At 34.6% G+C, this 25,291-nt stretch overlaps 1 protein-coding gene across 6 annotated transcripts in view; it reads left to right on the top strand.

Annotated features, from left to right (window-relative positions):
• Positions 1-25,291, top strand: part of EXOC1 (exocyst complex component 1) — a 45,395-nt gene that overhangs the window by 8,549 nt on the left and 11,555 nt on the right. For 2 of the 6 annotated variants that reach the window (XM_074347461.1, XM_074347454.1), the window contains exons 5-14: positions 4,195-4,382; positions 6,187-6,414; positions 6,626-6,758; positions 7,394-7,503; positions 8,326-8,379; positions 13,649-13,798; positions 18,509-18,614; positions 22,946-22,990; positions 23,787-23,950; positions 24,535-24,642. In XM_074347461.1, coding sequence (XP_074203562.1) covers positions 4,195-4,382; positions 6,187-6,414; positions 6,626-6,758; positions 7,394-7,503; positions 8,326-8,379; positions 13,649-13,798; positions 18,509-18,614; positions 22,946-22,990; positions 23,787-23,950; positions 24,535-24,642 — 1,286 coding nt within the window. Of the gene's footprint in view, positions 1-4,194; positions 4,383-6,186; positions 6,415-6,625; positions 6,759-7,393; positions 7,504-8,325; positions 8,380-13,648; positions 13,799-18,508; positions 18,615-19,665; positions 19,690-22,945; positions 22,991-23,786; positions 23,951-24,534; positions 24,643-25,291 lie in introns of all 6 variants that reach the window. The other 4 variants (XM_074347465.1, XM_074347476.1, XM_074347471.1 and 1 more) reach the window with 4 other exon arrangements.

Genomic DNA, 25,291 nt, shown 5'->3' with positions numbered 1-25,291 from the left:
GTATTATTTAGTCTTTTTTCTATGCATATTGAAGTACTTTTTGTAAATAAAGAAATTTACATTGTTTCCTAACATATTTTTTCATATAATGTATCATGAACATTTTCCATGTTATTAAATACTTACCCCAACATTACTTTTAATGGCACCATAGTATTCCATTGTACTGGATATGCTATAATTTATTCAACTAATCATTTGTTTTTAATTTTCCAATCTTTGCTTATTTTAAACAATTCTGAGATGAATATCCTTGTAAGTGTATTTTTGTGTAGAGTGTAGGTGTAGTGGTTAAGAACACAACTCTGGAGTCAGACAGCCTGGGTTTAAATCCTGGCTTTGTCACTTACTAGCTATATGACCTTGGCTTACTCTGTGTTTCAGTTTCTCTTATCTCAGAAATAGAGATCATAATAATGTCAACTACATAGGATTGTTGTGAGCATTAAATTACTTAATAAATGAATACGATGAGAACAAAGCCATATATAGTAAGTACTCAGATATTAGCTGTTATTATTCTATTATCAGGATAAAGTCCTTAGACATGAAATTAACTAGAGTATTTTTGATCAGTATATTTTCAGGATATTACTAGGGATTATTTTGTGTTACAAGACAAACACTACTGTTAATTATTGAAACTGTACAATGAGATTTTTTTCTTTTAAAATTTCTTTTACAAAGACATACACACTGTAAGCCTGTGTGCCTTATGAATGCACTTTGTGTTATACTCCTTATCTCCAAGAAGGCAATCGAAGTAACAGCGGGTGGACAGCAGAGTTATTACTCCTCTTTATTGAGGGAAAAAACAGAGATTTGTCCTAAATTATATATTAGAAAGAAAACTTAGATTTGTCCTAAGTTGTGTATCAGCATTGAAAAAATAGAAGCTTCTGTTCTGTCAGGTTGAAACATCTGAAACTGCCAATGTTCAACCATTTTGACCTATAAAAATGACAATTTCAGATGCTTCAAACTATTCCTTGACTTAGTCACTTGCCTCTGTCCTTTCTCTATTTTGTTTTACTTATTCCTTTGCTGCTTGGCCATGCATCTTTCTCTCCTTAAATGTGGTGTTCTTTTCTATCACTTATTAATCAGTGAGCCCACTACTGGTTTCAGGCTTGATGCTTGGAACCGGCAGAGGCAAGTCACATCTGTCATGCCCTGTGCTCATCCCCAAAGTGGGGCTGGCCTTGTGTCAGAGCCCTCAGGGTTGCCATCTCACCAGCGTGATACCCCAGTGTCTTGGTGCTGGAGTATGTTAAGAGAATGACCTTTAAGAAATTTATGGTAATTTTCCATGCGTTGAAGAGTGGCTTACTCAGTTCTGAGTAGCTTTTATTTTTTTACCATTCAGTGTTGAACATTCTGATCAGTGAATGATTCATAAACTTTCTGGTCTGTTTTCAAATATTATGTATTTCCAGATGTTACTTACTGCCTAAATTGTATTTTAAACCATTGTTTCATTCAGTCAACAATATGGGAAAATACATACCCTACCTGTATTTATCACATTAAGGAATATTACCAAAATCAATGAGAAGAATACTGCTGTTTTTTGATAATGAAGTGACCAGCTTTGAGGGGGAAAATGACATTTAATTTTTCAGGGCCTAAAAGAGAGTTGTAGACATTTTTATTTTTATAAATATTAACCCAATTGAGATCAGTTTTAAGGATATTGAGAAGATCCTTAAGGATCTCATTTTGAAAATCACTTTCTATAAAGCAGTAACTGTTGCTTTGGTTTAATGGAGTTCAGAGTGTACCTTTATTAATGTCTACAAATTTGTTTAATATTTTCCTGGATTTTAAAATCATGGCTGCTGATTCCCATTTTTTAAAACATGTCTCTAAGCTTTGGGTTATGTTAGAAAACAAACAAGAAATTATCACCATCTCCTTTTAAGAGCTAAGTAATCATTCAAGTAAGTAAAACTGTTCATTGGGAATGTTAGCAATGTCAACGTGCGTAGTTTTTATTGATGACAATTGAATGTTTGTGCTGATAATCAGGGCTTTTTGGCAGAATAAGGTTTTTAAAGCAGGACTTTGTTAGCAGTTGAAGTAGAGTGAAGTTTTTGTTTGGCCATGTCTTTTTTATTCTTGCAGCCAGATTTCAAAAAACCTTTGACTTGAGTCTTTAAAAGTCAGCTTCAACTGATATCTTGTGTGTGTGGTTTTTTTTTAAATTGTTTCAGTCTTGTCCTTTCTAACAATATTTTATGACTAATCCATTGTGAGGGAGTGTCCAATAAAGGTTTTGGGCCTTGAGCAAAAATAACTAGACTAAATGCATGAGTCACAACTGACCTAAAAATAATACCCAGGAAGTGATCTGTTTCCCAGTTTTCTCCTCCAAGGACTCATCAGAACTGTTTCTTAAAAGACTAAGAGAAAAGAGAAAAATAAATGTATTTTTAGTCACTGTCAGAAAATGAACAAGAAAAATGAACTCTGGAAATTTAGCTTCTTATGGATATTCCCACTTTGTAGTTATTTTTGACATTGTCTCTTAAACATTAATTTAGCATGAAGTTCAAATGAAATACAGGTAGTATTTTAAAATTTAAACCTGTATACATTTCTACCCAGCTAATATTCTTTGCTTACTTTCCTCTGCTTTTTTCATACCTTTTTACTCTCCAGAACTGCCTAAAGTTACAGAAGGTGCGTAACACCTTTTCTTCTTATTCTATTCCATATATTTTTATTACTTGCCATTGTTATGTATTGTTGGTTGCATATTTTATGAAATTGTGTACAGGGAAAAGTTTATTACTACAAAATCCATATGGTCATAAAAATTAATGATAGTATTCATGATTGGCTTCCTACGGACTGTTTTGTGGAAGAGCAAATACTTCTGAAGCAGTTACGATCATTGAAATATTTGTTTATTTTAAATATTTACTTGTGTGAGGAGCTGTACCGAATGATTTGGGCATTTCCTGCCCTCTAGTGACTAAGAAGCTGTCACACACGACAGTTTAACATGTCCACAGTGACTCTTTCAAAGGACAAGGAGCACAGAGATTCCTCTCTAAAGAACTTATATTTATATACTGTCATTTATAATTGCCTCTACCGAAAGTTTTAGCCCCCCTCCTTTTTTTCCTGTGATGTTATCTAAATCTGCCTAATCATCATTTGTAAGAGTAAGCATTTGTTATTTAAATTGGGTGGTTTTTGTTCTAGGACAAATTAACATATGTCAAGTCATGCTGAGTGTAACTATCCATTTTCATCCAAAATAATGAATATTTAAAACATCCAAAGTTTGTGACTTAAATCGTGTCCCATAAGCTGATGAAAATCAGTAACTTTATTTCAAAGTTTATTTAAGGGTAAAATTAGTTTTTTCATTTTACCTCTCTTAACTTCAGGATTTATAAGATCCCACATGCTGAGTGTATTCTCTCAAAAAATTGAAATGAAACACTTATCCAGAAAGCATCTCAAATTTGACCCCTTGGTCTTTTGTTACAAAGCAGGAAGACCATTTAAATTTTTGTAATTTCAAACAGCCATGTTGTTGTTGCACTTCTTAGTATACAGTTACTGAGAAAGTTTCGGTTAACTTTTATTAATGCATGTGAAAAATTTTTAAACAAAAAAATGGAAAATCCAGTTAATATTTTCAGTGCCCAAAATAAATTGTGAATTGCAGGTGCATTTTTTATTTCAATTAAAAGTTATTTGGGGAAAAAACCCAAAATGTAACAAAGACAAAAAGAACAAAAATAACAAGAAAATGTTACCTGGAAAAAAAAGGAAAGCACATTGTTTTTCATGTGTCCTAAATTCATAATCATTGTTTTGTTAGAGCAACAACCATCTCAGGTAGGAAAAAAAAAAAAGATTAGGCTTGCTTCCATATGTTTTGTTTCTCGTTTTATATTTGTTTTATAGTTTAATTATGTTTTTGGAAATTGTGACTAAAGCCTATTTTAACACAAGTCAATGAGTTAGACTGCATGCTTTTTATTTGTTATAATAAACGTTATGTTAACACATGCAGTTCTTCATAAAAATAAGTTTTCTTCATCTATTTTGAATCATTCTTTCCAATTTTTCAGCCACTAAATGTGACCTGTGCTTAAAACTGACCTTACCTGTAAGTGCCATGCCAGTGTCCTTCCCACTTTTTTACTACTTTATTTTAAATTTTTACCCTCTAAGAATCTGTTCCAAGTGGAGAAAATCAGAGTGTGACAGGAGGCGATGAAGAAGCAGTGGATGAGTACCAAGAGTTAAATGCAAGAGAAGAGCAGGATATTGAAATAATGATGGAGGGCTGTGAATATGCAATTTCTAATGCCGAGGCCTTTGCAGAACGATTGTCCAGAGAGCTGCAGGTGCTCGATGGGGTAAGCCTTTCTTGTAATCTACGATTACTGATATGCAGTGGATTGAGGAGACTGGTGATGTTCACATTTTACTGCCTTAGCACTTAAGCCCATGCAGTGTGATTATTTCTGTCCTTCTCTGGTAGTGCATTACCAGCTGCTGTCAGTCTTTCACTGTTCTTATTCAAAAGACAGAACCATTCCTATTAAGCCAATGAAAGCAGATGGCAGAGGGTTCTGGATTTGGGGAGGTTCTTGATATGAAATGATGGAGGTGAAAGTAGCCAACCTGAAACCAACTTGGGGGTGGATTCCCGCAGCCTCTGAAACACCTCAGAATAGTTCAGTGCAAAAGAATAGCATTTTTGTGGTTTGAAAAAAAGATAGATACAAGTTAGAAAGAGAGAAATTGGGCTGAAATTAGTGAATACCCATAGAGAGCAGAATAGTGTGGTGAAAACAGGAGAGCCAAGGGAAGAAGAATGTTTGACTCCTCTGCTAAAATGTTTTGGAATGGGTCCTTTTCATTTGTACACACGTTTCTGAGTCTGTATCGAATTCTTTAGAAAGTAAAAAACACAAGTAGCACTCCGTTTGTAAGAAACATCTAAAATGAGAACATTTGGGTGGCTTTGTTTTGTTTAGACAAGGTAAGCATTTAAGAAAAGCCCTCAGGGAATAAGGAATATTTGCATTTTATACGAAGGATACAGTAGTTATGAGGTTGAACTCAGGTCCAGAGGTTACATGAATAGTCCAAGCTTCCAGGTTTATAAAACTTTCTGGAAGTAAAGCCTAGAAGAGACTTTAAGGCATTAAAGTGGAAATTGTCCTGAGTCGGTTCAGGCCCCAGCTCTCCTGCTTAAGATGTCAGTTGGTCTGAGCCCTGCTGACTTTACAGCTGGGCTGCTCTTACAGTTGTGTTATTATGAATGTATATAAAATAACACGTGTGAAATTACAGCATCACCCGTACAATGATATCCTTTTAATTCCTTGTCCAGATTTTTTCCTCATATCATGTTATCTGCCTTCCTAATGTGCCTTAGTGGTTTGCATTTTCTTTTCTAGTTGATACTGCATATGTGTTCCAAGTCATCATATTGCTTTGCAGTTTAATTTTGGATTTGAAAGCTTCCATATTTCAGGAAATTCAGAATCAATAGTCTAAATCATTTAGAAAACATTAATAAGGGATGGTGGTCTGTTACTGCTTTGCCTGAGGGGAAAATAGTAATCTCAAATGAAAGAGAAAAGAAAAAATACCTTAGAAGGAGCGATCTTATGGCCATTTGCTCTTCCACGTCCTATTAGTACAGATCATACCGCAGTTATCAATTAGTTCCATGTATCCTTCCGAGACTGGCATACTGCTACTACTCTCTTGACTAAGGTATTAATATAGATGATTATGCTTTTATTTAGGGTTTTACATAAATATTACAAAGCATAGAAAAATTTTATAGCTGATAGAATTGGAAGAAGTGTCAGAGATGACATAGTCTAAAGCCACTCCATTACAGAAATGAGAGTATACCGTCACTGATGACACACTGTGGGGCAGAAATCTACTTGTTCAGGCCCCAGAAGTATACAGCACTGAGGCATGGTCCCTAAGCCTTGATATAGAAGAAGGTGTACCTTCTTGAAATACAGTGTAAAAAGTAGAATGTAAACACAAAGTGATAAATTAAAGTAGATGTGTAGATGTATATATCAGCCTTTGTTATCTTTGTCAAAGAGCTTTATCGGTAGTTCACCTTTGTACTTCTTTTATATATTTGCATAATACGGAGCATTACTTTTTTTTTTTTTAACTTTGTAGGCCAACATCCAGTCAATCATGGCCTCTGAAAAGCAGGTGAACATCCTGATGAAGTTGCTGGATGAGGCGCTGAAGGAGGTGGATCAGATTGAATTGAAACTGAGCAGTTACGAGGAAATGCTCCAAAGTGTAAAAGAACAAATGGATCAGATCTCTGAAAGCAACCACCTGATTCATCTCAGTAACACTAATAATGTAAAACTCCTGTCTGAGATAGAGTTCCTTGTGGTAAGTGTGATTATAAATTACCAGCAACAACAACAACAAAAAGGCCTAATGAGAATATATAAAACCCATTTGTAAACATTTTCTAATTTCCTGAGGAGAGCAAGATATAAAATACTGTAAATCCAAAGACCTAGTCGTAGGATTGAGTAGCATCTTGCCTGTAAATTTCCCAAGATTATACATGCAAATGGTGTATTTATACATATTCCAGAACCACCTGGACTTGGCCAAAGGTCATATAAAGGCCCTTCAGGAAGGAGATCTTGCTTCTTCCAGGGGCATTGAGGCCTGCACCAATGCCGCAGATGCCCTTCTGCAGTGCATGAATGTGGCTCTTCGACCAGGTATGTTCATTAGCGACAATAAAACCTGCCCAAGAACCCTAGACTAAAGCCTATGACATAGTATAAAGCTTTTGACAAGACATACATGGGGCAAGTGGTTTAGGGTTACTTTATCAGCTATTCAAACACATTTCACTTATTCTCAAACATAATGTGCATTGACACTAAGAGCTTTTTCATTTCAGTTCCTTCTGATTAACCATCAATGACTGTAAGTTAACACCATGATTTTTCTTCAGTACCGTCCATAGAACATAACACAAAGTAGATGACATAAGGTTTTGCTAAACCAGTGGTTCCAAAACTTAAGCTTGCATCAGAATCACCTAGAGGTGATTCACCTTTTTAAAATACAGCTTGTCACGTGCCACCCCCAGAATCAGGAGGTCTGGGCTGAGGCCTTAGAGTCCACATTTCTAACAGTTCCCGGGTGATGCTGGGGCAAGATCAGGCTTTGAGAAACACTGTGCTATACTATGTTTCCCCCTTACCTTTCTTTTATGAAGCAAATGAATAAGCCATTAAAACTTAGGGTTCTTCAAAACTGAAATATGGATACTGTTAGAAAGGTATTTATTAAGCATCAAGGAACTTTTTTAACCCATTAAAGAAGTCAAGAAATGTTATGATTTCAGGCCATGACATGCTTCTGGCAGTCAAACAGCAACAGCAGCGTTTCAGTGATTTGCGAGAGCATTTTGCCCGGAGACTGGCCAGTCACCTCAACAATGTTTTTGTTCAACAGGTAATTTTATTTTATTATTAATACTGACATGTTCCTGTAACTTGTTTATATAGTAGCTTAAATGTAAATTCCTACAAAAAATTTTAATGTGTTTAACTGGGATCACACTATATTCCTGCACACATGTATTTGATTTTAATATTTTTAAATATGCACATATTTGCTCATAGATGTATTTTGGGCTACAACAGCCTCCTTAGGAAGACAGTCTAGTTCCTTTTAGCTAAAACTCTGAGTTTTAAGGAACTTTGCTTACATATTGCACATTATCATTTAGAAGTTCTTATTTAAAAAAGTAAGTCCAGACTTGTGACATGTTTACTCTTTGGCCTATTTTTAGGTAAGAACTAGGACTTGACTCCATATTTTAAGTGTTCCATTGTCTCCGTATACTTATATACATGAAAAAATGAGTAACTCAATTGAAATTTTCAGTTGATTTAATCTTTTTCCCTTGAAAATTTTTTATTGAAATATAGTTGATTTACAATGTTTTGTTAGCCAGTTGATTTAATCTTATATAAACCCTTTGTCTGCATTTTTATATGAAAAAGGATGTTACAATTAAGGTTGTGGCAATGATATTAATATGATTAAGCAGACCTTGGAGAGATTTGAATAGAAAGCATTTTAATATCTGATGTAATAAATTAAGTTTCGTGTACTTTTCATCTCTTTTATTTTAATAGGGTTATTGGGCCAAAAAAATTGAGGGAAATTCTGTTCATCAAGAAGTGCTGTCTGAAATATTGGATTCTTATTTTGCTTTCACTTTGCAGTATTCTACAACAACTGTATTTACTATATTTTATTTCTGATCAGTTTACTCAGGCCCTCCTTCAGCTCTATAACAGGTCCTACTTTCTTTCGGTGCCTGTGAGTACATCAACTTTGGCTCCAGCTTCTCTGATTCTTTTTTTTTTTTTAATAAAGTTTACTAAGCCTAACAATTGCAGAATCTTAATAGATTATAATTAACTGATATAAGCTACCTGTTAACCATATTCGTAGCAGTTTAATGTCCCATAACAAAAAATGTATTTTGGCCAGAAAGGCATTTAATCTCATTCTGCTTGCCTTTTGTTCTGTCGTTCTTGCATTCACTCACTCCTTCATTTATTTAGAAATCGTTTTCCAAGTGATTAGAGATACATACCAGACATTTACTTGGACTAGATGAGAGGCTGATTCTCCCCTCAAGTAGCTCACAGTCTAGAGAAGGGAGATAGACAGATGCACTCAGGGAGGGTATATGTTATGATACTGGTACCCTGGGAGCATAAAGAAAGGCCACCCAACTAAGCATATGAAAGGGAAATTGGGAAGATTCTCTTAACGTTTCACTTGACTTGAAAAGCATAAAGAAAAAAGTAAATGTAGAAATCTAGGAAATATTAAAACACATTTTTCTTATGCTATTATTTCAATAATATCAATTTCTATACAATTCCTTAGTTTTTGAAAACAACTCTGTTCAGTGATGTTATCCATATTTGCAGCTGGTATTGAAAATACCAGTCAGTAAACAGAAGTCCTATCTGCACCCTTAATTGTTTGCTGTAACATGCTGTTATTCATGATTTTGCTTCTTTGCCTTATAAACTAATGGCTTTGTTTAAAGTCAGTGCTTCCCAGTTCTGAAAATCTGATATGTATTGTTACATGTGAGCAATGCACGTTGAAAACCAGAATGTTGCAACAACCTAGAATGTGCTGAAGAAGGTGGAGGATGATGTCCCAAGTACAGAAAAGTTTTTCTGTGTATTAAATTTAATGCGTCATATCATCTAACAAAAGAGGTGGGAAACTTGGGTATTTCTATTCCTGGTTGTGGGACAAAGTAGCTGGGAAAATGTGATTGCCATATTATGATACATGTCTTTGTCAATGATTGAATTTTCATTGTGTGCCTATTTTGTGCTCATTGTCATTCACATGTAAGAATAAGAAATGGTTCCCACCCTCAAGATGCTTGTGAAGAGGTGTTAAAACTAATGTGCTTAAAGCTCCACAGCGCTGTATACAGGATACCTTGGAGACATGTTCCGTTCCAGACTACAGTTAAGCGAGTATCTTGATAAAGCAAGTCACACAGATTTTTTGGTTTCCCAGTGCATATAAAAGTTATGTTTACTCTATACTATAGTCTGTTAAGTGTGCAATAGCTTTATGTCTAACAAAACAATGCACATGCCTTAATTTAAAAATACTATATTGCAGAAAAAAATGCTAACCATCATCTGAGTTTTCAGTGAGTCAGTCTTTTCGCTGCTGGAGGGTCTTGCCTCGATGTTGATGGCTGCTAAGGGATCAAGGTGGTAGTTGCTGAAGGTTAGGGTGGCTGTGGCAATTTTTTAAAATAAGACAACAATGAAGTTTACCATGACAGTTGACTCTTTGTTTTTAGTTTCTCTATAGCATGCGAGGCTGTCTGATAGCATTTTACCCACAGTAGAATTTCTTTCCAGATTGGAGTCAGTCCTCTCAAATCCTGCTGCTACTTTATCTACAAGATTTAGTAATAGTCTAAATCCTTTGTTGTCATTTCAGTAGTCTTCACAGCTCCTTGACCAGGAGTATGTAGATTCCATCTCAAGAAACCACTTTCTTTGCTTATCCATAAGAAGCAACTCCTCGTTCATTAAAATTATATCATGAGAATACAGCAATTCAGCCACATCTTCAAGCTCCACTTCTAATTCTAGTACTCTTGCTGTTTTACCATACCTGTAATTACTTCCTCTACTGAAGTCTTGAACTCCTCAAAGTCATCCATGAGAGTTGCAATCAGCTTCTTTCAAAACTCCAGTTAATGTTGATATTTTTACCTCTTCTCATGAATCACAAATGTTCTTGATGGCATCTGGAATGGTGAATCCTTTTCATAACGTTTTCAGTTGACTTTACCCAGATCCATCAGAGGAATTACTATCTGTGGCAGCCGTGGCCCTACAAAATGTTATTTCTTAAAGAATAAGACTTAAAAGTCAAAATGGCTCTTTGTCCATGGGCTGCAGAACAGATGCTGTGTTAGCAGCATGAAAACGACATTAATCTTGTAAATCTCCATCAGGGTTCTTGGGTGACCAGGTGCGTTGGCAGTGAGCAGTAACATTTTGAAAGGAGTATTTTTTCTGAGCAGTAGGTCTCAACAGTTTGTCTTAAAATATTGAGTAAACCATGTTGTAAACAGATGTGCTGTCATGCAGGCTTTGTTCTATGTTTAGAACACAGGCAGAAGAGATTTAGTTTAAATCTTAAGGGTGCTGCAATTTTCAGAATGGTAAATGAGCACTAGCTTCATCTTCAAGTCACCAGCTGCATTAGCCCCTAATGAGAGAGTCAGCCTGTCCTTTAAAGCTTTGATGCCAGTCATTGACTTCTCTCTAGCTATGAAGTCCTAAATGCATCTTTTTCCAATAGAAGGCTGTTTCATCTACATGGGAAATCCACTGTTTAGTGTAGCCACCATCATGAATTATCTCAGCTAGAGCTGGATAACTTGCTGCAGCTTCTCCATCAGTACTTGCTGCTTCACCTGACACTTTTTATGTTATGGAGACAGCTTCTTTCCTTAAACCTCATGAACCAACCTGGATAGCTTCAAACTTTTCTTCTGCATCTTCCTCACCTCTCTCGGCCTTCACAGAATTGAAGAGAGTTAGGGTGTTGTTCTGGATTAGGCTTTGACTTAAGGAAATGTGGCTGGTTTGATCTTCTGTTCAGACCACTAAAGCTTTCCCCACATCAGCAATAAGATTGTTTTGCTTTCTCATCATTCATGTGTTCACTGGAGTAGCACTTGTCATTTCCTTCAATAACTTTTCCTTTGCATGCACAACGTGTCTGTTGGCACAAGGCACCTAGCTTTCGGCCTGTCTTGGCTTTCCATCTGCCATCCTCACCAAACTTAATCATTTCTAGCTTTTGATTTAAAGTGAAGACATGTGACTCTTCCTTTCACTCGAACACTTAGAGGCCATTATCAGGATATTAACGGACCTACTTTTATTGTTTTGTCTCAAGGAGTAGGGAGGCCCAAGGAGAGGGAGGGAAATGGGAACAGCTGGTGAGTAGAGCAGTCAGAACATACATATTTATCAATTAAGTTCACCATCTTATATGGGCACGGTTTGTGGTACCCAAAAACAATTACAATAGTAACATCAAAGATCACCATAACAAATATAATAATAATGAAAAAGTTTGAGATATTGTAGGAATTACCAAAATGTGACACAGAGACATGCTGTGAGCAAATGCTGTTAGAAAAATGGTGCCAGTAGACTTGTTTGACACACAGTTGCTACAAAACTGCAATTTGTAAAAAAAAAAAAATTGCTGTATCTGCAAAGCACAATAAAGCAAAGCTCAATGAAATGAGATATGCTTGTATATTGAATTGCTAATTGTATGACCACATATACATTGTACACGTATGTATAAGTGCTAAAGAGGTTTAATCAAAAGTGAGCTTACTGAGGATTTAATTAGTCAGATAGGGCATCATGGATGAAGACAAGACTTGAACAGCATTTATGCAATGCAGTTCACAGCAAATGTTTAGATACCATAATATTATAACTACTGTATGGAAGAATCCAGTGGAAATAGCCTAATGATCACAACATAACAGTGATTTAAGAGCATTAATTCCCAATCTTTATAAAATTCACACATCAATAAGATTAAATAAAATTTAGAGACTGACCAAGTCACCAATTTATTTTACCAAGTAAAAACCTTAAAAAAAAAAAAGCAACCATCTACTTTCACTATCTTTTTATTTTTTTAATGACATTTGGCACTAAAAGAAAAGGAAGAATATAATTTCAGACTTTCAAAATTAATGCATTTACCTTTATGAGAAACTTGCTCCCATTCTTTCTTGTTTTCTTAGTGCTGGAGGCCAGTGAGAACGTCTTCACATTTGGGAATCACTCACTGACCCAGAGCGTGCTCTCTGTGGTGCAATTTATAGTAATACTTCCATTATCTTAATGAAACTTGAAATGCATTCTTATTTAACATTCATTTCTTACTGTAACATAATATGAAAGTAATGTTTTTAACAATTGGCTAGAATCTTTCGGCTCTTTTAGATCTTCCATGCCTAGCTTCCACTGAAATGACAGGCTCTTCCCTATAATTTGTACATTTACTGGGGATTCATGTATCTAGAAAGATATTCACCTGGGAGAATCAGGCCAGTTACACTAATTAGGATTCTGATGTTGAAAGCAGACAGTCAAATTAAGGCTAATAAAATTGAGAAATATTTGCAAAAGGAGTACGTCCTTTTAAAAATTCTTTTGGTTGTTTATTGAAAGGTTTGTCTTGAAAGAATAACTGTTCTCTGCCCTTTTCCCTCCTTTTGTTCTTAGAGACCTGATGATTCCTCCTGTGTGACCTGAGCAAATCACTTAACTCTTTGAGTTTTAGTTTGTTCTTCTAGAAAGTAAGGTTATTGGATTAGATGATCAACCAAGTCTATATTCTCTAAAACAAAAGTCAGGATGCATCATTATCTCAGGCTGTTTGAAAACTTACTAATTTATGTATTAAGTCATGTCAAGGATTAAAGTTACTCATTTAACAAATTAATGGAAAAATTTTAATTAGATTATTATTAGGGGTTATCCAGAAAGCCCAGGTTACAGTCATCTGTAGTCCCTCCTAGTTCAGAAAGTCTATATCATACATATTTTCATCTGTTGTTTTAAACATTGTCAACTCTAATGGAAATACCATAGATGTAGACAATTTGTTTTGAATGACTTCCCTCTTTGGTGTGTTTCTTAATACGGTTTGTATCATGATATTTATTTGTTTAGTAAATTGTAAAATGGTATGTGGTAGGAGGGGCAAGCTTGATTAGAATATTCATTCTCAATTCCTTCAGGAGACGAAATGAGCAGTTGATTTATCAGAGAGCCGTTCTTGTGTGTTTATGACTATTTTATGGTAGTGGTGTTCAGTTGATATACACAAGATGATAAAAGAAGACAAGTGCTTGGTTCTTATTTTTCTGTGTTCTGTTGGTTTTGCTTGGCGGTATTTGATCATTGCTTATAATTTTTCGTTACAACAATGTTCCTTTATACTGTCAGTGATACCTATTTATTTACTTATTTACTCTCTCTAGGGTCATGATCAGAGTTCAACTCTTGCTCAACACTCTGTTGAACTGACTTTACCTAATCATCATCCATTTCATAGAGACTTGCTCCGATATGCCAAGCTGATGGAGTGGCTAAAGAGCACCGATTATGGAAAATATGAGGGACTAACAAAGGTATGGACTTGATGTCAGGTACTCACTGAGTATAGAGCACAATCTTTTAGAATCAAGAGGTCATGTGTTCAGTTCCCCAAATGCCATTTGAGATACTGTATATTCTTAGCAAAACAGAGAATAATTGAATTTCTAAGTGCTTATTAGCCAGGGAGAACATTTATATTGTTTACTTGGATGGAGAAGAGCTACATTTTAAACTTCAATAAATATAGTATTAGGCCATGCTGAAACATCATTCAGTTTAGGTAAATGCTATAATTATTTCCTGAGTTTCTTTATGTGCAATATAGAAGCTAGGGAGTATGAAGATGTTGTAAGTGAGGTATTTATTTGCCATCTAAAAATTTATAATCTGTTCTTTTAAGTGAGTGCAATGTGCGTCTTTATTAAGCAAGCATTCCGCTGTTACAGGCACACAAAAACATGGGTATTTCTGTTCCCGATTCTGGGACAAACTAGCTAGGAAAACTTGATTACCGTATCATGGTACATCTCTTTGTCAAACACCAAATTTTCATTGCGGCCTATTTTATACTCACTGTCATATGTAAGACTAAGAAATGGCTCCCTACAAGACCCTACTTCCAAAGAGTTTTAAGTCTGACTGGGAAGAACAATTATACTTAAAACAATTAGCAAAAAATGAAGTGCTAAACTGGAAATGCGTTTAAATATGTGTTCGTTTAGAGACGGGAAATGCATGACTTGAAGCCATGGGGGAAAACTTCATGGAAGTCATTGGATTTGAATTAACTTTTAAGTAATGAGTGGGATTAAATAAACCAAAATAAGAGGGAAGGAATTCCAGGGATGAGAAGCAGGATGTGCAGACAAAAGTGGGAAAATAGGCCCTTTTCCAGGACTATGAGGAGGCAACCCTGACTGAAACAGAAATTCTGTATTCTGAAATGAATAGTCAGGTTAAAAAATCTGAGCCATGAGACCTAACAGCATGCTTCAGACATGGGAAAAGATTGGATGCAGGGAATTAAGAACCTAATGTAATAATTGAAATGAAATGAAATCTTGAGCCAGGAAGATGATTGTGGAAATAGAAAATATAAACCAAAAGAGGGAATCCAAAGACAAGGGACAGGATGATGCCAAACTTGCCAGGCTTGGGGGTGAAAAGAGCATTGGTCTGTACCGCTGACTCAGTATCAGTGGTTGGGCAAGATAAGAGTCCTTCATGTATTCACTCAGCAAATGAATTGAGCACCTGTTACGTGCTGACACCGTGTAAGCGCTAGAGATCCAGCACTGAGGGAAATGGGAGCACTTAGCTGTTCAGAGTGCGTATTCCAGTGGACAAAGATTGACACAAAAGTCAATTATGTCATCTGTTGGAAGGTGCTGCTGAGGGCTCTGGAGACAAAAAGCAGGAAAGGCCAGGACTTGAGGAAGGTCACAGTTTCAAAAAGGATGGTCAAAGAAGGCGTCATGAGAAAATGACGTTCGAGCACAGATTTTAAAAATAAGGAAGGGTGAACATAAGGAATTTCCAGAAGACAGCTTTCCGGGCACAATGCAAGGACCCCAAGACGAGAGCAGCCTGGGGTGCCTGAGGAGGCCAGCGTGGTTGGAGCACAGCAGCCAGGGACAGGATGGGACAGGCAGCGGGGAAACCAAAGGAGGGGTGGGGCCAGGCAGGTCTGGACGGGACTGTGCACCGCTGTAAGGATTTGACTTCTGCTTGCAGGAGATGGGGAGAGAGGGTAATGGTGGGCTTTGGGTAGGGGAATAACACAGCCTGACTTAGATTTAATAAATGGCCATGGTAGCAGGAACCCATGGGTTCAGCACTCCTACTGTTGTGTCATATTTTGCCGTGTTTGCGTTGGTTTTCATTCAACAGAATTCTGGTTTGGAGATAGCATAAAGAAAAATATTTACATTACTGGAATCTTTGCCTTTTGAAGTTTTAGGAGGATTATTATTTTGAATAGTTAAACATTATTATATCTCCTTAAGAGTTTTGTGCCAACAAGTGCTTTGTCCCCTGGTGAATATTCAGATAAGTAAAATAATCAATAAGCTTTTTGCCTGATTGTGTTCTCAGTATTATTGCCCTATCTTTATATATAATGTAGTATTCACGATTGTAATTTAAGGTGAAGAAACAAGATGATAGCCAGTCTGGTAGTAAATTATGGAATCATTCTGTGCTCACAGTATATTTTCAATTGACAGTATTAATGAAATTGATTTCATTATTGATTTTTTTAATGTAATTGACTTTTTTCTCAGGAATGTTACTTGATCTTGTGTTTGAACTTTTGACAGACCATATATTTTATGCTTCATAATCTTATTGGATTCCTGAAGTGTTTTCGAAAACAGGAATTTTGTTAAAAAGGAACAAGGAAGAAAGGAATGAAAGAAGAAAATAGACAAACCAGTGTTTCTTTCTTAAGAAATAATAATTAAATCCAGATACTCTTTGCACTTGGTTAGTTGTACACAGCTCACACTTTCTGGCAGGACCAGGAAAAGCCTGTTTTAAAATTTTTTAGGGATGAGATTCACTAGGCCCTGCCCCAACTTTTCTTATGGCTGAATCTAATAAGCAAAGCCCTGATTTTTGATTTTTGGTATACAGAATTAGAGCCTAGGGAAAATAGAGGTGCCTTCATGTAAGGAGCTCAGCTGCCCCGAATCCCTCCTCCCCAGCTATTATGCATGTAGGGCAATTAATAACAGAGATGGTCCATCCATGCTTAGGTAGGAAATGAGCTCTCCTCTCCTAGTAACCTCCTGAGGTTGACAGTCAGTCTTGAAGATTACTCAGACATCTTCTCTCCTCAGTTCTACATTTGTGGAATTTCCTTTTAGTGTAAAGAGAAAGTGAAACATGGAGTTATCTGTAAGATTCTATAGTCAGAAGAAAATAAAATTGACAACACTGCCTGAGATAACAATATCTAAACTCATAATAGTTAAATTTTAAGTTAGGTGCTGTGTACAAGGAGCTAAGAAGAATAGTACTCATAGTGAGAGACATTTTTCTAATGCACCCATAGTCACACCTGTCTGTGGCCTTTCCCCCCATCCCACCGATTAGTTCTGTTGAGGACCTGGGGGAAGGATACTCAGTCATTTGAGGTGCGTTGAAAAAGAGGGTGATTTTCAGTAGTCTGCTCAAATCACTGTTTTCTATGTATCAAAATAGCTGTTTTGAAACTGTTTAAATTGCTTGGGTAGTAAGGTGCACTTTAAACAATTTGAATATTGGAATGCCGTCTTTTCTGAGTGATTTGAGAAGAAGCCACTAGTGAAGATTTTACAAATTGTATGAAGGTAATTTCCCATTTGTCAGTCATGTACTGATTTGCAGTGATCATTATTTTTATGAGAATTTAAACTTGAAAAAACAAAAAGTGAGATACCCCAGTGAAATAGGATTAATTTTAGGGTATATTTTAATTTATATTTGCTTTTAAAGTTACAAAAAGATTATAGGAAAGAATTTCCCATTTGACTAACTTTTCTTACAGACACTGTGTGGGAAATGTATATGACCTGCAAGTTGAAAAAAGTAGAATTTATATTATGTTTCATCCAAAAACTGTTTTGTAAGGTTATATCTACAAAATATCTAAAAAAATCAGTGGTAAACTGTGAGTCAGTATACAAAACTTAAATAATACATACCTTTGAAAGCTGCATCTGATGTTTAAAGCAAAGCAAACGTGCTCCAAAACTAGGAATGTTAATTTGAAATAATAAAGGAAGTTGAAGCTTAGATTCCATGATAAATTTGAAGGAATAGCTAGGTACAAGTTTTCTGCTGTAGATTTACTTAAATTTAGTGAAACTCTATGGCATTTAATTTAGGATTTAGAAGAATACATGGTATCCCACTGTTGAAGAGTATCTCCTGAGGGCATAAAATATTTTTATATGACAATAAGAAAATATGAAGAAATGACTTTGTATGTTAAATAATAGATGTTTTCATTTGAACTAGAATAAGTTAAATTTGCCTTTTTAAAAATAAATTATTTAATTTTGAAAACTCCACAGTGTACTAATTCAGTTCTTATTGAAAATAACCTATTTGGGGTAATGTAATACCCCTTGCTGGCAGGGTACAGTAAAATTGAATGTTCTTCATTGCCATTGACACTGTCTGTTGGTATAATTGTTTTTAAAGCAGCATGGAGGTATGGAGGAAGGGTTATAAAGATTCCCATATTCTTCGGCACCGTAATTCCATCCTTAGGAAATTATCGTAAGGAAATAATCCATTGGAGATAAAAATCTTATTGTAACATTATCTATCATAGCAAAACATTGAAACCACTTATGTGGCCTGTTAGGAGATTGATTTACTAAATTGTAGCTCATCAGCAAAGCATAGTACTGTGCAGTCATTAAAGTGTGAGACTGGAGAAGTGTAATTGCTATGAATCAAATACCCTATACAGTACGATTGCAGCTATATTTAAAAATATGAAAGGTAATACATAAAAATGAAAATACAAGTATGATATGTTCAACTTCGTATTTTTATAAATTGTTAATGTTGTAATGCCAGTTCAGTTTTTTAAAAGACAGAAAATAGCCTTCTTTTTATATCCTATGAAATGCATCAAACTTGAAGACCACAGAATTCAAAACAAGCACAAAGGATTTGGGGGGATTGAAAAATGGAAATTGTTATATTTGTTTTATTAATAAGAAGTACATGTTACTTGTATTTTTAAGAATTACATGGATTATTTATCACGACTCTACGAGAGAGAAATTAAAGATTTCTTTGAAGTTGCAAAGATCAAGATGACTGGCACAACTAAAGAAAGCAAGAAGTTTGGTAAGCGTAGGCACTTCAATCCACTGCTTTCTATTCTATTAAAAATGGTTTTATTTATGACAGATAATTTTAAAACTTTTTAGGCAAGGTAGAAGGAGATACAGTAGGGTTAAAGAATAAATCTAATGCATTGTTTGATTTATAGATATTTCATAGAACAAATGTTTGTATCTGTAAATATGTTTTTTACTAATTAAAATTCTGCAGAATTGAATCTGACAATTGTTTATTTACTATGACTAATAGTATAGTCAGCCTCATATCTGCAGACATGCAGCCCATAGATATGGAGGGCCAGCTGTGGGACTTGAGCATCCACGGATTTTGATACCCGCAGCAGGTCCTGGAAGCAGTCCCACATGGATACCAAGGGACAACTGTATATATTCATAGGAGAAGCAGTTGGCCAGAAAATGAAGTGCAGTCTAGCGGAAAAAATACTAGGCTAAGAGACACATGTTGAGAGTTCAGCTTCTGACTTCCTAAAAGACCTTTCATAACAGTTGGGGGCAAGTCTGTGATCTCTTAAGTCATTGCTCTCCACAGGGAAGTGAAAGTGATTCCTGGCTTCTTACTTCTCACTGGCTATTTTGAATTGAAAAGAAAGTTTATAATGTAAGTCTTTTCTTCCCTGCCAAGGGGCTATAAAAATGTCACCAAAATTTCTCCTGTGATTATACCTTATTTTTCCAAAGAGATATTTTTGAAACACATTACTTTTTGTCACTCCTACATATGTTAAATAGACAAAAACATGATTTGAAAGGATAACCAGTGAAAGTATCAAGTTGCAAGGAAGTGATTTGCCGAGGCCACATTCTGCTCTTGCATGTACCCATCTCTGGACTTCCTTTTGGATGGAGTTCTGTCCCTCTTCAAGTCAAAACCTGGCCTTAAATGGCTACAGTGTGTACTCATGTGTCTGCATAGCTCCCCTTTAGAACCATGAGTTTAGCATTTGCTTGTTGAAAGGAGCCTATGCCCTAAGCAACTTCAGTAATCAGAAAATAGGATTGAAATTCATAGCTCATCTCTCCATTCTTTTCTTTAGGACAAAGAAGACTATCTTTAGTGGGTAATTATTTTGTGATTCACTGGTTTGTGGTTGTTTTTTTATAATGCAACACTAATGTCTTGATTATACTAGTCCAGACCTTTGAAATGATTTGAATCTGTGTACAAATATATTACACTTGGGTAAAGATACTGATAAGAATCTTGGGACAATAGGCTTTTGGAAACAGAAATGCTAACTCATCCTAAAGGTTAATTGTTCTTAAACAGCAGTGTGTTTATATCCTTGTTAATGTTTCTCTGTGGATATGTTATACTTTTTTTTTAAGTAAACAGCATATTATTAATACAGTTACATGTTTAATGTTTTCATTTAGTATATTTGTCGCCACTTGTTAGTGAGCCATTTTATTTTGAGAGAACTCTTCTACAGTGAAAACTGAAGGTAAAAGGAAATCTTTCTAAAAGTATCTCCTTAGGAGGTCATTAATCCCAGTATCATAATAAGTTTATCAAGCCCAAGATTCTCATTGAAATAAATGACATAATAAAGATATAACTTAAATCAAGAACAATAGTATCTTAATGGAACCATTGCATTAACGTGAAATGTTAATTTTCTTTTTTCTTACCCCTTGAGAAGTTCTTAAATATCTTGTTAAAAAATTTTTAATTGACATCATACAAGTTTAGAAGGTACTTTTATAGTTATAAAACAGTGTTAAAATTGCATCTCTTCTATGTATCTATTCAATAATAAGGAATAGGAGAATAGTTTGTGACACTTAATGGTACCAAAAAATTATAATTTCTGTTACTTTGATATCAGTTACAAGAGAAGAAAAACTAATTTAATAAACAGGATTCAGGGGCTAAAAATGGTTTTTTTCATCTTTGAAGATCTAACTTGTTAGTCAACATTTAAAAAATAAATTTTAAGTTAAATACAAATGACTTGAAAATTCTTTAAATAAGGTAGAATGTAAATTTTTTAAAACTATCTTTTCAGTGATTTAAATTATGTTTAAATCAGTTTTTAATAGTAATTATAATTAAAAGAGAAACCTGAAATTTTAGAAAGATAGCTTTTCAATGAATCAAAATTAAGTAATTCTGAATAAAATTTAACTTTGTTTTTTTAACTTGCTATAAAAATACTGAGTCATAGATACTAATAAGAATAGAAAATCAGATTGAATGTATTTTACAAAAGGAAATTGTATAGTCAGTATAGCCTTAGAGATTCAGGAGAATACTCTTCTTTTGAACCGTTTGATTAAATCTCTAACATTGACTTAGTTCAAATAATTCAAAATAATGTTAAAATGCCAGTATCTTTTCTTTGTGATAAGGTCTTTATATAGGTCTTTGTCTTTTTTGATCAGTAGGTTTACTTTTATATCCTCAGAGATGTGGAATTTAACCCCCAAGATTGACACTCTGGTGTTTTGTTTTCCCTTTGTGTTCTACAGGTGTAGTTAATGAAGTGGCAGGCAAAGGAAATTCAGTAATTATTTTTTAAATTGCCCATTTTTTTTCTTTCCATGGCTGAGGTAGACACACACATTATTATTTTATTTTATTTTATTTTTATTTATTTATTTTACTTTATTTATTTTTTAATTTAATTTAATTTAATTTAATTTAATTTAATTTTATTTTATTCTATTCTATTCTGTTCTATTCTATTTTATTATTTTTTAATGGAAGTACTGGGGATTGAACCCAGGACATGCTAAGCATGCACTCTACCACCTCCTCCCCCACATACATTATTTTAGTCTATTTACATATTCATTTACATAATTACTGCGTTCCCCAAATTTAATATTCCAAAATCTTAAAAATATGCCAAAATCATTTGTTCATTCTATTCTCCACTAAACTAAGAAATCCGGTTGATTCCAAAAGGAATCTTGGGCACAAGACTGAATTCAGTCCTGGCTGGAAGATTCATTCAATAAATATTTAATAATTGCCCATTACATAAGAGACATTGCTAGGAACTGAGAATGCAGAAATGAGCAAAGACCCTCCTCTCCTCAAGCTTATAGTCTAGCAGGGATTATTTAAAGACATTTAAAAGTTTACCTGAGTATTGTTGTTTGTTGCTGATAAACAGTATAGACTCTGTATGAGACCCAAATAGAGCACTCCTAGTACCTCTGTGTTCTTTACTGACTGCTAAAAAACAATATATGAAGCATTCGGCTTTGCTCTGAACCTGGTGAACTTAGTACATGACACCTTCAGGCCGCCGGAAGGTACTGTTCAGGTTGGCCCTCCAGTAGCTCCAGCACATCCTCCCTTCTTTCCACTTTCATGTCCAACTTCATCATTTCATATTCCCTGGAGCTTCAGGTAGCCAAGGCTGGAAAGATACACGTCTCTTGTTTGACAAGTTGGCAGTTTATGCTTGGGCTTCTGCATTAAAGTTTGGCAGAGATAGTGACAGTTGACATATTGTTTTCTATTTCTTAAGTATTTCTAGATTATATTTATATTCTTTAATTTTCTGTTTCATTCTATAATTTCTTTGCCTTTCACATTAACTTCTAATTTGGGTAATTTGGGTTTAGAATTTTTCACAAGATGATTTCTACAGTTGATCTAGTCAATATTAGATAGAGAGAGATTTTAGATAAAAGAAACACCAGATGACTGTGACAGAGCTCCAGTTCCTGCATTAAATCTGTTCCCTCAGCTTTACCCTTGCATCTAGGGTAATTAGTGTTTTGATGTACACTTTTCATTTTAGGTGGTCACAAAGCCAAAGTTACTGAATAGTTTAGCTAGATACCCGAAAGTGATTTTTAAAGCCCCACTCATATAATTTTTTATCAGATGGTATATAAAATTATTTAGTACAGTGGAGATTCCTTTCAGGAACCTTAATTGAATACAAGATTATTGATACATTTAATGTCCAAATCTATAAATTCATTCTAATAAATTTTCACTGTATTAAATTATTTACTTGAACTATAATATAGTCTTTAAATTTAAGTACATCAGCTTCATAAACTTTAAAAAATCATTTAAAAGTGTGGGAGAGGTTTATATTTGTAGATATTTTTATCTGAATATTTGAGTAAAATAGTACATTAAAAGACTAGTAAAGTTTTTTCTCTCATATAATTTTTCAAACAATAGCTGACCGACTAAACATATGTTGCATCTCTCGTTACTTGATGCTCATGGTTCTTTGCATGTGTCTTTTAAACTAGAGCTTTAACTTCCTCTTGTGCATGGTATGTGCAAATTGCAGTTTATTAACTTGTCTTTGTCTTTGATGCTTGCAACCTAATCCATCACAGCTACACTGCCTCGAAAAGAAAGTGCTGTCAAACAGGAAACAGAGAGTGAGTATGCTTAGTGTATTAGCAGGTATTCTCAATGCATGTTTGTTTAATGGCTAGAAACTAGTTATTTGTCTTGAAAAAAGTTACACCAAAAATATTGATTGCTCTGAGTTGCCAGGTATTGGTGAAAGAAAACCAGCATGGTGGTAGTAGTATGACTACATCCAAGAAATATGTAACATAGTTAAAAATACATGGTGAGTAGGCAGAAACTTGTGAAAAGTCTTAACCATTATACTTTTGTTTTCAGGCTGTGTTTAGAAACTATAAAAATTCTTATAGATATGGTCAGATTATGTATAATAAAACCAAAGTTTGTCTTTAATTGTTCTTATATCTTTTTATCATTTATTATATGATTTGTCCCTTCTGACCATCAGCAAATAATCAGGTTAGCTGAGAAATATTCAAGGAGAATAAAAAGATACCTATTGTTTACATTTAATTCAGATTCATGTCTTTTGAGTGGGAAGGAAATCCCCATCTACGTTAGTCTAGAGATATCATCAGGCAGCGTAATATTTATGATGAGACTGGGCAGAGCATACTGTGATCTTTAAGATCCCTTTTGGTCCTATTCTGTGATTCTATATAGTTTCACTACTGTATACAACATGCTCGGGAGTAGGACACAAACGTTATTGATGGAGGACAGTCTGCAACCTGTCCCATGTGGTAGACTTGTGCCCTAACTAGTATGGGCCCTGGAAGCCAAGACAGTAGAGATGGCCCTGATTTATGCTATGGGTCCTTTATTCATGAAGGTCGCAACTTTCAAAGTTTTATTATTTCTTAGGTCTTCATGGAAGTTCTGGGAAATTAACTGGATCTACTTCTAGTCTAAATAAACTCAGTGTTCAGAGTTCAGGGAATCGCAGATCTCAGTCATCTTCCTTGTTGGATATGGGAAACATGTCTGCCTCTGATCTCGATGTTGCCGACAGAACCAAATTTGATAAGGTAAAATAAAATAATAAGTTCTTCTTAAACATGAATACTAGTTTTCTAGCATCAGTTTGTTATTGCTTTAATTGTGTTCAAAGATTTGGGCTCTGTTGGCTCTTTTCATTAACCATGTCTTACTTTCCAGTTCTGAATCTGAAAAAAATACTGGTCAAATGGCAACTGAAATGTAATTTATCGGTTAAGTGACATAAAGGCATTATTAAAATTTGTTATGAATCATAGTGCTTACATTGTAAATCTAAGTCATTTGAGCAACTACAGGATAAAGATGAAATAGCTTTTATGAAGCTAACCTGTTCTCTGCAATGCATTAAGTAAGTTTAAAAAGTTTATCTCTGTGTTCCTCTTTCCAGATTTCAAGTGAATAATTGTAAGTTTTGTTTTAGCTATGTTCTGGCCCTAAATGTGTTATGCCTCATTAATACTGCATTGTCCTGTCAATCTTGCAAGTGTTTGGGGGATTCTATTGAGATTATAGATAGAGCATCCATCATCCCTGCAGAAAAGTAATTAAATGTGAAATATTATTTTAAGCATTTTGGTTCAGTTCTTTGTAGGATCATTTTGGTTTTCTTCAGATCTTTGAACAGGTACTGAGTGAACTGGAGCCCCTGTGTCTGGCAGAACAGGATTTCATAAGTAAATTTTTCAAACTACAGCAACATCAAAGTATACCTGGAACTATGGTATGGCTCACATTTATTTATTGGCTAGTATTTATGATCTGCAGCATGATTAGCCTAATTAATATGTTGTCACAATTTCAGTATCAAAACAGAAGAAGAAAGAATTCCCAGTGTAATGATTTTTTAAATAATTTTTGTCAACCAAGATGATGAAAACAGTGACTGAGTTTGGGCATCTAATGTAGTATCTTAGACTGTCTTAGACCTAAATATTCTCTAAATTAGTGAGAGGGGAAAATGTCTAAACTTACTTTTTAAAAAAAACACTTTAAAAAAATAATTTTAGTATTTTAGTAATCAAGAAAAAAATAGAATTAAAAAAATGAAAAAGGTGTTTGAGTGTGTACTGTGATCTTAAAAAAAATGAGAAAGTAAAAAAAAAATGGTGAGACCTCATATCTAAATCATTCTTATGGTTTTGTTATTAACTAGCTATGAGACCTTAAACCAATTATTTAATCCCTGTTTTTCCTCATGTGTACAATTGGTATAATAATGCCTGTTGGTCATGCTTTCTTGTGGCATAAATAGAAGAAAATAAAATGAGAGATTTGACAGACTGTTTTGAAGAACTTAAAAGCACAGTGCAAATCAGGTGATTTTTAAATTCAGATCATCTTAAAAAAGAGAACCAACATATAAAAAGCCA

This window comes from Camelus bactrianus, chromosome 2 (genome assembly GCF_048773025.1).
Source record: "Camelus bactrianus isolate YW-2024 breed Bactrian camel chromosome 2, ASM4877302v1, whole genome shotgun sequence".
Taxonomy (NCBI): Eukaryota; Metazoa; Chordata; class Mammalia; order Artiodactyla; family Camelidae; genus Camelus; species Camelus bactrianus.
The sequence above is the reverse complement of the archived record's forward strand: the minus strand, read 5'-3'. Positions and strand labels throughout refer to the sequence as shown.